The 14,126-nt window shown below is 43.3% G+C and overlaps 1 protein-coding gene across 1 annotated transcript in view; it reads right to left on the bottom strand.

Moving 5' to 3' along the window:
- Positions 1-12,166, bottom strand: part of ANXA2 (annexin A2) — a 28,712-nt gene extending 16,546 nt beyond the window's left edge. Inside the window, exons 1-3 of the mRNA XM_074880023.1 lie at positions 12,093-12,166; positions 7,294-7,353; positions 3,819-3,918 (exon numbers count right to left, since the gene is read on the bottom strand). Of these exons, the coding sequence (XP_074736124.1) occupies positions 3,819-3,918; positions 7,294-7,341 (148 nt within the window). The 5' untranslated portion in view covers positions 7,342-7,353; positions 12,093-12,166. The remainder of the gene's footprint in view (positions 1-3,818; positions 3,919-7,293; positions 7,354-12,092) is intronic.
- Between the last annotated feature and the right edge of the window lie 1,960 nt (positions 12,167-14,126).

The following is a 14,126-nucleotide window of genomic DNA, read 5'->3' as shown; positions in this document are numbered from 1 at the left end:
ATGGACAGTCACTTAACTTTCTACGACGAGGTGAGAACAGAGCTAACATACTTTCATTTTGCAAGAGCTGGCATACATTCATTCACTTCATTTACTAGAAGTCTGCTCTCTTAAATTTCATTGTCAAAGATAGCATGGACAGAATACGAGAAGCTATCTCTATCTTAACAGCATCTAGATACTACAGAAATCATCAATCTACACGAATGAATGAAATGGGACTGCAGCTGGCCGCAGATTATTAGTGGGAGACGTACATGATTAGCCCTTGTGAGACTTCAACGCCATTTTGTATCTGGTACCAACACAATTCCTCAGACTGTTTGATTGAGCTCATTATCTGCAGTGTCTTATCTTCCTTGGATAAAATCCTGATCCCACTGGAGTCAAAGGGAAAATTTTAGATAAAATAAGATCATAATTTCAGCTCTGCTATTTTGCTTAGCAAGATTTCACCAAACCCAAACCATGGTGCAATGAGATATTTCTTCACTGATACTATAATATTCTGAATATGTGACCGACACAGCTTGGTGAATTTCAGGCACTATCCTTCCCCACCAGAGCAGATTTCCTCTGAAAAACTCTGTTAAAAGGTATGGGCATGTTGGATATCCATATAAAGAGATTCACTATACAAACAGTGATTTAATCTTACAGAAGACCCTTGTTATGGTTTACATCTCATCATTTTACCAATTTCTGGATATAATGAGTTTATTACAGATGGATGTTCTGAGAACTTTCCTACAACAAACCCGTGTTTGAATTCTGCCAGTCATGAAATAAAAAAGTATACCATGAGACCTCAATGAAAGGTTGTGGTTTAGATTGCAAGTAATTAACTACTCACAACCTTATCTGACAATAAAATTATTTAACAAAGTATTTGAGACACACAGAGTCACAATGCTAGGGAGTAACTCTGAAACACAAGAGACACTTCTTTCCTACAAAGAATTAGAAGGAAACCTAACATATGCTCTGTTAGTACTCTTCTAAGCCCCCGTAAACACATCACAGTATTTCCCACAGATCCAGTAGATAAATAGATGGCTAACTTCTGAGGAATTAATCTGAAGAGTGTGAATGAATGGTGGAATATTTAGATATTATATAGAGCAGAACAGTCAGACACTCTACTCCAGATCTTTGCCCTAAAATATATGGCTGTTGTTTAGCTAGTAAAAATAAGTTTTATTCATTTTACACATAATCCACAAAATGGATATTCATGACACCGATTCAGGGAGTTTGCATTACTGGGAAACAGCTGGATAATTAATTAGATGGCAGCTTTTCAAAACTGGCCCGCTCTGACTGCAAATACCATACTTGCATATTGTTTATATAAAAAATGCAGAAGGTATACCCAAATGATTTTTCCCAGAGATAAGATTCCACGGAATATAATTTCTATCATACTGCTATAAAGGATACAATTTGAAAGACTACTTTGATGATTGTGAAATACCGGCCCATTATAGCATGTAAAGACCTACACTTTTGAAACAAGAAAAGGCATGGGTTTCAGATACCAGGAGTCCTTTATCCTCTATAAAGCCCCCAAAATGCTTTGTTCTTAAGTTCACGGTTTTTTGAAACTGACCACCTCAACCACAGAGAGAGCTTGCATATGTATTTATAACCTGTTATATCTCTCTCACCGTCTTAAAACAAGATAAACAAGTTATATTACTCTTTACAATTCTATGGTAACTTACATTGTTTATTTCTACCTTCCACATACAATGCAAACTAATTGCTAGAGAATTGGTGATACTTACTAGGAAAGAGGCAGCTACTGTGGGTACACACTGTTTGTTCATTGTGACTGATGTATTTTTAGCTCAAAAACTATGAAGATACTTCCCAAAAATATTTTAAAACATTGTCTTGCAGAAGAATTTCCCTGTGTAGCTGTTTACATCACTGTTTGTGGAAAACCAATTCTTGTCTGGATGATGCAGAATTTTCATTTGGAAAAAAACACATATATTTTAGAGAGTTCACATTTTAGCAAATTTTCTCAATTAGCAGACAAAAATATCCTCTAGCCAAGCATTCAAAGTGCAAGGAAACAGTAGCTGGAAGAAGGGTCCTAACACTCTTGTTCTTTATTTCCTCCAGGAGTACTTCCTTTGAGAGAGTCTTTATGGTGGAAGGTTCAGTATTAAAACCATAAAGAGATTCTTCCCTTTAAAGTCACATTCCCAAAAAAGCTCCTGGATAACAAGGTAATAAGCAGAAATAAGCTCAATCCTACAAACATGCAGGTCCATGAATAAGTTTCCCTATTATTTGTTCAAAGCGTTGGGAATCATCTCTCTAACGAAATATTTCCATGTATCTTAAAATCAAACTCAGCAAACTGCTTATCTTTGCTAGAAGAAAGTGAAAAAATGACATGAGCTTGACTTTCCTGACTGGAAAAGCCTTTGTACTGCCTAGGATATTGCAATTTCCTTTTGCATGAATTAACAGCTTGAGTGTTAAAATGTGGAAATTTGTACCTATCCTGAAAGTCTGACGGTATATTTAACATGTCTATATTTGCCCTATAATCACAGCTGTAAAAAATTATTAAGTCTAGACAAAACTCTACATACACACAAAGAATCTTCTGCCAGATGTGAAGACATTTACTCCTCTCTTGCAGGAGGATTTTTAAAAATAAAAACAAAACATAAAGTGATTCAAAATCAGAACTGAACCTACTTTAATGAGCAGACAAGGGATTTCTCCAGTTAAATTAAGAAATCTTGTGAAAAGAAGCCTCATGCTTGTTAGGGAGGGGCAATATTTTACATTTTATAGCAAGTCAAACATGTGCTTTGTTGGCACTGATGGAAGACTCTCCATTTCTTTGTGATGAGAAACTGTTTGGCTTTTAGATTTCTCCCTCCCCTGACATGGAGGCAAAAGATTTGGCAGTTCCAGCTACACCCAGCTGTTGCTTCCCTGGCCTGGAAGAAGTCTGGAAAGTGTGGCACACCCTTTCTTTGTTACAGAGCAGGACAAGGACAGAGGATCACTACTCGGGGAGTACCACCAAGGTATTACTGCAGTGTTGCAGCTCATACTCCTTGTACTCCTGATTGTTTCAGTATACCAGGCTTTTCCACGCAGCTGCACCTCTCCCCTGCTCCATCATGGTCTCCTACCAGTCAGTGGAAGTGGTGGATCCTGGCACTGATACAAGGAGATGGAAGCCTACCTGAGAGCTCAGAGAAACAGAGGACTCTCACATTGCCCTGCCCCTGAAATACTGCAACATCATTTCAGAAACTAGATTCTGTTGTTTCTAGGAACTTCTTTGACCTCAAATTAATATAAGATACATGAGCATTTAGGTTCAAAACCCAGAAGAAAAGTGTTTGCACCGTTCCTATTCAGCTGTCTGGAGAGTTGAAAGAAAGAATAAATGTCCAATCCAATAATCCAGTAGAAATCCATGATTCAGAGCTTGGTCTCACTGCCACAGAAGTTCATTCTCAGTGGCAGAAAAGTAGTAGAATTTGAAGTACTGACGAGTCAAGAGACTCAAGTGAGTCAAGTGGACGTTTTCAGTGATAACCTCAACAACCCTTGGCTACAAACTTCAAAAGCATATTCAAAGCATGCATTTACAGAGTTCAGCATCTAACTCAGTCAAGATTTCATCAGTGAGGTCTGAGAAATCCAACACCTCCTAAAATAGGTATCCTAGAGTAAGGATATTAAAACGTTGGTCTTGAGACAGATACCTTTTTTTCTTTTTTTGCACACCAGCATTCTACCTTACAAGTAGAATCAAAGACACAGCCCATGTTCCTCACCTTTGGTCTTGATGGCTGTTTCCAGGGCTGCAGCATCCCGGTCAGCATCAAAATTTGAGTAGGCCTTAACTGTGGCATATGCACTTGGTGGGAGAGAATGCTAGAAGAAGAAAAACAACCTCAAAGTTAAACCATGTAATCCTGTCCTTGCTGCAGTTAATAAAACACGTGCCTCTTAGTTAACTGGTATTTAGCCAAATTCTTAAATGTAAGAACTACCATCGGGTATCTGTGAAAATGGAATTCTGTTAAGAGCCACCAAATTCTGTTCTCCTGATGTGTATTGTCCAGAAATCCACTCACAGCCCTGCTTATTACAGCAAATAATATATACAAATAGATACATTATTGCAGCAAAAATCTAACACATTCCAAGTTTACTCACTAAACCTCAGCCTTCTAAAAATGTGGAGTTTCCTGGCTAGATCTGAAGGAAACTGACTACAGAAAGCTAATTCAAAGAAAGTTTAAGTCTGAAGTATTTTAGATCTGAAGCCAATACTTTGGAATACAGGATACAATTTAAAAAAAAAAAAAGTAGAAGGAAATGGAAGATTAACAATAAGTCAGAACATGTTTTGTGCCCTATCTCATGGACTTTAAGGGTAATACCAAAAAAAAAAATCTTTTTAAGCCTATAGTTCTAGAAAGCAGAAGTTACTCACAATCTTTTGAAACTCTATGTCTGCAGATACTTGGCTTAAGCAGCATGAGGCTAACAAAAACAAATGACATTTCAAATCACCTCTGCTAAGAGTAAGAGGACTTGCAGGTAAGTTCACTCAGTAAACAGCTGCAACATGTTAGAAGTTACCAGACTTTATCAGCTGTTTATTACTGTCTTCTCCTGAGGATTATAGCTTCAAACAGGAGGTCACCAGAATAGAGATTCAACTCTTCTCAGCTGCTTCAAGTGTAAACTCACAGTTCAGCTAGTGTCACCTCCCATGGGCAGATTAAACTAAACCACAGAGTTTCATATATGTAGCTGAGAAATATTCACAAATCCCACTCTGCTGAGTTCAATTTAGAGACCTAAACCTTGGGCAGAAAGGTGTAGTGACTAACACCTGAAATTGCCATAGCTGTTTCCTAAGTGAATGAATAACTAAGCTTTCTTGGTAAAGATCCCTGGAAACGTTTCAGTCCCTAGCTCCAGCAGAAAGCTGGGTTTGTAAACAGGACTAAGCTATCTTAATATCCCCGGAGGCTCTTTTTACATGCAAATTGTTAAAAGGAGGACAAATTTTAACTAAAAAATTTGATAGTTTTTGACTACATTTAACTCTGTCCTGTAGAGGTCACACTGTCCTGAAGAGGTTCCTCTGGCAGCAACCACTGTCCCTTCCTGAGACAGTCTGTGTTATGCTGTGAAGATGGGAAGGCAAAAAAGCGCCAATAAACCGAACCATTCTTCCTTTTGTCTCTTACCATCAGCTCAATTTAGCAAAGTGGCCCCAGTTTGGCCCACAGCCACACCACAAAACACAGCCTTTCCTGTTAGCAGATCAAATTGCTAACAGGAACAGTAAATGGAGATGTGCAATGCAACCTCAGAGAAATCTGTGTGCCTGAAAGATTCCTTAACCGAAGCCCATTAGTATACACAATCAGGTGGCACTTCTACCTAATTAACCATCCCTGCTGATAGTCTGAACCAAGTCATCTGGTGAGCTTGGCTGAGTGGGCACCCTCCTTCCACCCAGCTCTAAGTTTTTTCCGAGTCATTTGGCCAGAGTATTTTACTGTAAGATGATATCATACACTGAGAAAATACAAAGCATATTTGCAATTTGGGAGCCATCTTTTTCTCTGTCCTTCCACCCAGTGCATGCAACTAGTTGGATTCAGATCCTCTGACACTGTTCAAAGGACCCAGGAAGCACCATGTATGTCTGTCCACCCAGGAAAGACAGAAACCTTCTGCTGGCTACTCTACCAGTAAATGGACCGTCTTCAAATTCAGCATCCACAAAGATTATGCTTTACTCTCTCAGGTGACTGTCTGGAGTACTCCAGTGGAGCAGACATGTGTCTTATCAGGGTGATTATTCTACCTATGACAGACAGCCACTTAAATTCCAGACTATATGGTCTCAAATTACAAATTTGGGTTCAGTTGCGACCATATCCTCAAGGTTAAAAACTTTTTTTTGAGCAAAGTGGGTGGTTGAAGTACTGTGTTTAACACCAGTTAATTTGCTGAATCATTGCTTAGGGGAACTGGGCAATACCTTTATGCAAACTAGCTCAATAATTGTGGTTTCCAACTTGGGATCTACAGAACAGCCAGCTGCCTGGTATTTCTTACACTCTATGGCAGGATTTCTGATGAAAATGCTGGCATGGAACAGCATTCAAATTTGACTTTTGCAACTACTCACAAGCATCACGGGAGAAACATTTCTGCCCTTGAGAGCAGATTGCTCAAATATTATTCCAAAAGTAATCCTCCATTGAAACAAACACAGCCAAGAAATCTGAAGAGCTGACTGCTTTTGCAGTACAAAAATCAGCTTTGCTACTTACATACAGTGCTCTAGACAGTTCTTTGCAATAGCTCTTTCAGAAATTTATTTCACAACAAGTAACAAAACTAGGCAAAAAGTTTGCCTGTACCAAGCTCAGATCTGGAGTTACGGGCTATAAAATTTAAAAGTGTAGCAAGTTTATAAGCAACATGATGAAATAACGCAATGGATAGGATTCACTTCCTCTTCAGCGACAATCACAGAACCACAAATTCATGGCGTGATATTCTGACACTACACTGGTAACCCTACCATCTAATGTTGAAACGTAAGAAATCAAACAAAGAGAGTGTGGCTTTCCGGTATTTCAATAAAACTATCAAGCAAGTGCAGATGTGGTGGAAAATACACAATCAAAACAAGGATTCTTTACACTTTTCAAAACAGAAAATGATAGAAGAAGTTTGAGAAAATAAGTTTTTTCAAGAGGCAGTTTGGTTTTGGTGACAACCAGTACAGGAATAAGATCACCAATATTTTAATTCCCATTAAGTAATGTTCTCCATTTTTAACTAAAAAATAAAAAGAAAAGAAAACTTGGAAGGTATCAGCAAAACTGAACACATTTCCATCTTCTCTTATCACCCTTAACTCACTTGTTCCTCTGGAAGAAACAGGGACCACAGATGTGAACTAGCCATTCAGTTTGTCCTGTGATCTCTTTCATATGGCCGAGCACATGAGTACTGCTCATGCTGCTGGCCAGTTAGAACTGTCATTAAATCTAGTCACCTCACATAATTGTCCTTACAGAGCTGCTTTGTGGCTGAAAATCTGATCACTGCTGACTAGGTATTCAGTCAATCTAAGTTTAAATAGAAGAGATGTGTGAAATCTTGTAAACTGTACAGCTCAATACAATTATTGGTAGAGAGTCCTGTAAAAGAAACAAGATGTGGCATTTCAGTAAAACAAACTTTTCTTGCTTAGATAATAATACTTACATCTCCTTCAAGGCTGAGCTTGCTTAAAATTTCATGGACAGTAGACATCTTGAAAGAATGCTGGAGGAAGAGAAAAAAACCCAAACAAGTAGACTTAAATATATTTACAATTACATCAGCGTGTTATATAGTCCTGAAACACTGCAGCACTGAAAGTGACACAGTCCCGTGAATCTGCTAATCCCAAGCAAGAAAGCAGATTTAAGAGTTTCCAAGACACACCACCATTAATAATGCAACAGTCAGAGTCTTCATTCTATTGCACAATAAAAATGTATCTTTACTCCTTAAAAAACCCATTTATTCTGCATTTTTAATACTTAGGAACTGGAGAATCTCTACCTCAGAAACAAAAATGACTAAGCCTACAACTCAGTACCAGGAAAACTGTGCAGAAATATTATAGCCTGGTCCAGCTCAAACCCAAAAAGCAGCAACAAGTAGTAGCATTTAAATCAGCACTCAATTCCTCAAGTACTCATGGAATACATTGAAACTATTTATATTCATGCAGACATTTTATAAAATCATAAAGCTGTTCAATCTTTAATCCTGGACACAGGCCACAAATGCCTCTAATATCATATGGTTTTGTAGTGGCTCCCCAGTAGTAAGAATCACAGGACAACCTACGGACACCAGTTAGTAACACAACTGTCAGATACTAGGTAACAAGGACTCTCTTAATATGATAGCTGAGGGAACATAATCAGTATCACTGCTCCATTGACAGAACCTGCATAACATCTTGCTAACATGTATAAAGAAAAATAGGGAAAACCCAGCCCTATATACATTGCAGAAACACTGATGTGATATCCTTATGTTACAACGTCCTGCTTTTTTTCAACTCTGTTTTCTTGTCAGGGCAGTTTGCCAGAGCTGTACTACTGTTTTACTGGAAGGGTCTCTCCATTAAGGAGGAAATTTTTGCAAAGGTTAAGCCAGAGGCAATATTTAAGAGGCTTGACGCATTCCCAAAACTCTGCTCTCACCTTCCTCTACTGAAAGGACAGACATTGCCATTCACATTACCTTCTAGTCATCCAGGCTGGCACCTGCAGCAAACATTATTTTGCCTATTGAAATTAAAGCCCGTTTCTCAGGAACTCTACAGTCAAACTGTAGAGACCATCATCAAACAGGAAAAAGAGTTGGCTTGATAAGAGCTAGGACAGAAAGGACAGCAACACCTCATGGACATTCCACTAACTGGTAACTGAGCCTGAAACCAGAATTGCACTATTTTCAGCTTCACTGGGTGCCACGCCCTTCACTTGCACACTGTCACGGGTTCCCCCCATCGGGCTCCCAGATATCGTGCCCTCCGAGTCAACTCCCAGCTGTTGTGCAGACAGTCCTGGGTATGTCCTTTCAACCGGTTTTCAGATTCTTTTTTTGTCCTCCATCAGTCATTCTTGTGATGGTATTGGGGCAGTCTCAGCCAAGCAGTACTAGCTGCCCAGGCAAATTTCCCAAACAGACCAAACTCCTCTCCACTCAATCTGAAACCAAGAGCTCAGACAACCAGCAAGAAGTTTGAAATAGTTTCTTAATAATGGAGATCTGGTTAAAACTCTAGAACAACTGTCTATTTTTTGTTTTAGCTCATGTAAACGTCCTGTATGTCAAAAAAAGCGCAGAGAAATCCTTACTTTTAGCAGATATATCAAGTGTTATGAGAATAAAATGCAGAAACACAATTACATGGCTTTTGTAGCGTAACTGCTGTAATCACACCTTTCCTCACTTAGAATACAAAATCTGCATCTTCTGAAGCAACCTAGGTATAAGTAACAAAAGCACCTTTACTTCAAGGAAAAATTAAGATCCCAGGGGAGGAAAAATAAGACAGAGAATGGAAATCACAGTCATGCATCAACTTATTTTAGAATAAATCTTTTTCAGAGCAAAAATTCAACCCAGCCCTTTAAAGATAGGCTGCAGAAGTTGTAATAAGCTGCTACCTGCTATTGGCACTATTAACCATGCTGTTTAGAGAGACATGATATATTACTGAGTAATGAAATTCTTAATGTTTACTCTTAATAAAATGAAGTGTGTAACAAATGAGACCTTTGTACTCTGACAGTATAACAACCAATATCAGAGATGAGCAACTGAAGTCCTTTAGTCTTGCTTGTCACAACGAACTAAAAAACACCAGTGAAAGCTGAAGCAAAGCAACTGCAGTATAATCTTTCACAAAAAAAAAAAAAAAAAAAAATCACTGAACAGCCTTTTGCAAGACTCCTGTTACTAAATCAATTAAAAACCACATTGAATCAGACTTGCTGGAACAAAAAACTTGAACAGAGTCCAGGAACAGAACTAACACACCCTCACGTAGCGCTGGAACTGGGAGGTTCATATCATCAGCACACAACAATGCTATAGCAACCAACCACCCATCAGCAGCAAGCTGGCAAAAGAAAAAAAAATGGGAGTTTTTGCAAGAATCTTTGCAGAGAAAGATTTTTACTCAGAGAACAAACACATCTCTTGTCACACCCTGCTTTGTAAGGCACACATATTTGAGAACAAACTCTCACTGTTCTCTGATGGACTTATTTTATCAGATGTAGTTTTGACAAGTTCTGGGTGGGTTTGAACATGTAAATAAAAAATACTTGCACTAACTTGTTCTTCCGTAAAGAAAGATCTGGAAAAGAATCAACTTCTATCTTCCAGCTGTAACCCAATACTTCAATACCTTAAGGCAAGTTTCTACAACTGGTTCTCCTCCTAAATCCGCATTATGTAATCCTGAATCATAACGTTATTCTACTAAAAGAGATAGCATCTGTTTTGACCTCGACCCCCACAGTAATCACTGGTTTGCAAATCTGTTATTGTATGGGGCCTAGTATATATTCAATATCTTACCCCCATAACTGCTTGGTGACAAAGGAGGGTGTGTTTAAAAGCAGCCCCATATCTCAATTCCCAGGGGCAGCTCATGTATATTACAGCAGAAAAAAAACCAAACCCATGGATCCATGGAAAAAACTGTCAGGTATGCACAAACAACTACATTGCTCAATAAGCAGAGTTAGCATTTTAAGAAGCATTTATTATACTCTTGCAGACAGAGATTAAACAAAGGGTGTTCCCAGACATCTGAGCCAAGGAAACGGCATCCCCGGAATGAGAGAATGGAAACTCTTTCACTTGGAGCACATTTGTGTCAGATCTCCAAAAGCTAGGGCAAGGCCTGGCACCACAGGAGATGAGGGAGAGGGAAGAAGATCCACAGTATCTGCTGTAAAATAAAATAAGGACTCAAAATCATTCATTCAGATACAGTGCTAACCACAAGTAGAAATGAGCCAGGCTGTATCTCCCCAAATCACTGGTGAGGTTTAGCAGATCATTTAAAGCCACTTCTTGGGGGGGGGGGTGGGGGGTGGAAGCTTTAAAGAAAAGGATTTCCAAACCCATTAAAGCACACCACCACAAACTTATGTTAACCATTCTCTTCCACAGAGACTGCTACTAACCCAGGAGATGTTCCATTCCAGGAAGATACTGTGCACATATAAAATTAAGGGCTTCTATTTCTTCAAATTCAAGTTATTCTCACTCCTGAAACTTAACTTTTTTTTTTTTTTTTTTTTTTTAATCAAGGCAAACCATTCCATACATTAGCTAATGGAAGCTATAGTCACTAGGGCTGCTTATCACAACTGGCTCTGCCAGCAGAAGGCACACATAGGGATGGATCACTCAAGAGTGCAGAGGTTCCAAAAGATTCTCTGACTCTTGACCTATATATCACAGTCTGCACATCTCTCTGCAGATGCAGCATTTGAATATGAGCATAACAACAAACATTAAACAGAATTAAAGCTGCCATGTATAAGAACACAAGTCACTTCTGCATGACTATCCTGAAATCATTTAGCTTTTCTTCCCGTTAAAATACACGGCCACGTTCCTTTGCCCTACCTCCCCTCCTCATCCGAGGAGGAGGAAGTCCAAGCTGACTCACAATCCAAAAGGCAGCAACAAGGTTCCAGCCGTTCTCGTGGCCGGGGCAGGGTGGGAGCGCCGTGCCCAAGCCTGGGTCTGCAGGCAAGGACCGGCGCAGGGCTCCCTGGCACGCAGCGGGGGAGCGCGGGGCACACCCCGGGGGAGCGCTGCCTCCCCGGGACGCTCCCTGGACAAGGGCTTCTCCGCGGCGCCGCCAGCGGCCGCAGCCACACCCCGGCGGCGAGGGGAAGGGCCGCTGCCCCCGACGAGCCCGGCGCGGCGGCTCGGGCGGGCTTTGGGCTCCGCCGCGCCCCCGGGGGTCCCGCGGACCGCACAGCGCCGAGGCTGGCCGGCGGGCCCGGCCCGCGCCCCTGGCAGGCTCCGGGCTGCGGAGGGCACTTACAGTATCATCAGCTGAGCCTCTGTGTACCTTAACGAGAAGAAGAGTATTGGGGGAAGTCTGACGAAGTTTGGGACGGCTTCCTCTTTTCTGAGCGCTGCCGCCACACCCAGTGGTGGCGCGGGGCGCACGAAGCTGGGCTCCCCGGGGGCAGCCTCGCCCGTGGAGGCCGCCGTTCCAGCGAGAAGCCGAGCACAGAAAAGTAACGGGCGGGTAATGCCAAAGAAGAGAACGGCGCGGGAGGGCGGCGGCCGCGCCCAGCCACCGCCCCGCTCCGCGGCCGCGCAGCGCCCGCTCCCGCCCCGCTCCCGCCGGGGAAGGGGTTACCGCGGCCCGACACTCGCCCGCCCGCCCGCCCCCCGGGACTGCCACGTCCCGCCGGCTCCGTGCCGCGCTGGCGGGGCCGGGGTGCCCGGCGAGGGCTCACCTGGCCGGGGCGGGCAGGGCAGCTCTGGCGGCGGCTCTGGCGGCGGCTGGGGCCGGCGGCGGCCCGGGCGGGGTTTTGTAGGGCCGGGCGGGCCCTCCCCGCCCCGGAGCCCCCCCCCCCCCCCCCCTCCCCGGTCCCCGCGGCGCTGACTCACCCGGCCGTGCCCGCCTCCCGCCGCAGGAAGGGGAGCGGGACCGGGATGGGCAAGGGTAGGGCAGAAGCCGCCTCTCCCTCCGCATCCGTGGCCCGCAGGACCCTGGCCCCGGCCCCGGCGGCCGCCCGGGGGGCGTCCTGAGGTTGCGGAGGAGGCGGCGGGAGCAGCGCCCCGGGGTGCGGGGGTCGGGGCTCAGCCCTCGCCCCCCAGCCCCGCTCTCCCCGGGGTGCCGCGGGAGCTGCTCGGGGGCCGCCCGCCCCTCGGAGGTGAGGAGAGCGGCCCCCGCGCCCCCAACCGCCACGCCCCTGCCCTCTGCCCCGCGTTATGGGGACAGCAGGTTGTCGTTGCAGCCGTGCTTAGGGCTCCCCAAAGCAGCGCGGCCGCGATGGCACCGGGCTCCCGGGCAGGGCCCGGCCGCTGACTGCCGGGCGCTGGGACAGCCCCGCTGCGGCGCAGGGGCCCGGGCCCTTGTCCCCGGCCGGGCACTCGCCGCCACCGAGCCAGAACCGCTGCCGCCCGCTCTGGGCTCACAGCGGGCCAGCAGTTCCCGGCGGCTCGCAGCGACAGCCCGGCCTGCTCCGCGCCGACAGGATTTAGTGATCAGCGCTGAGTTCACTGTGTATCGCTGCGGTGAGAAGCCTAAACGACGTCTGCCACGAGCAATAAACGTTGGAAGCCCAAGGCACGAGCTCTGCGATCAGTCGGGATCAATTTCAAGTTGATCAATCTCAAATACTTCAGAAAAAAGCAAGTGCTCCCCATTCCCAGCACATACAGTTATTCCTGTAACTTAAGTGGTTTTTTTTTTTTAACCCCCTGCAGGTGAATACCTTTAGATTGTCCTTTCAAGAGTGTGTTGTCACAGAATGGTTTTGGTTCTGCACAGAGATACTTGCCTCTGCTATAAAAGTTTTTTAGAGACATAGAGAAGAGACATCTTCTAGCAGACAAAGAGGGCAAAAAAGTTTTAGGCTAGGCCAGGTACATAAGAACAGTGGTGGCAAAAGCAGGCAAGCACAAAAGAGATGCAAGAATGTGGACCGAGCCACAAAGTAATTGCTGGGGTGAGATCAGAGATACAAAAAGGGAGAAATATCAAGAAATACTACACTAGACTTTGAACATGGAGGCAACAGAGTGGATGGGTGAACATTGCAGAAAGTGAAAATAATATTAATAGCCCTTTTCTGAATAAAGAAAAGTGACATGGAGGGGACAGCCATAGGAAAAAGCATTTTGTCACAGACCAACATCAGTGCCAGTATTGCATTAGTCTGACACATTCACCTTCTTTTTGGCAAGGCCACTGGGCTTATTTCTCTTGTGTATTAATCAGCCTGTCTTTAAAAATTAATTCGTGGGTATCCCCGCTTCAACCATCCTCTGTCACTAACAGCTAAACAAATAGTTTTCCCCTGCTTTTCAGGTTTCTTAGAAAAAAAAAAATCACTGGCGACTTGGAAAGGTGACTCTCAGATCACAAATACTTAGTCCTAGAAGTAAGAGCCATTCTCTACTGCAGTATTCATTAGGGGCTTTAAATAAGGATAAGCAGCTGAGCAGAAGCCAGACAGCCAATTTGCCTACTAATGGATGCACAGTCCTTCAGGGATAGTTTTTCTACCCCCATCTCTTGTCAAACGTTCTTAAATCAAAAGCAGAAAAGCATAACCACAACACCCACAGCTGAAAAAAAGTGTTTTTGCATATGTAATGTATTGCCAACATGTAACATATATGTTGCATTCTTGCATAAAATCTGCTGAGTCACATATTACTGCATTAATTCAGAGATGAACACATTCATTCTCGTAACTGAAGTCCATTTACCTTTCAGCCCTCTACTGCAGCCTGTTCCACTGACACTACTATTCCCAATT

Source organism: Strix uralensis, chromosome 11 (genome assembly GCF_047716275.1).
Source record: "Strix uralensis isolate ZFMK-TIS-50842 chromosome 11, bStrUra1, whole genome shotgun sequence".
Taxonomy (NCBI): domain Eukaryota; kingdom Metazoa; phylum Chordata; class Aves; order Strigiformes; family Strigidae; genus Strix; species Strix uralensis.
This window is presented reverse-complemented; position numbering and strand designations above follow the sequence as displayed.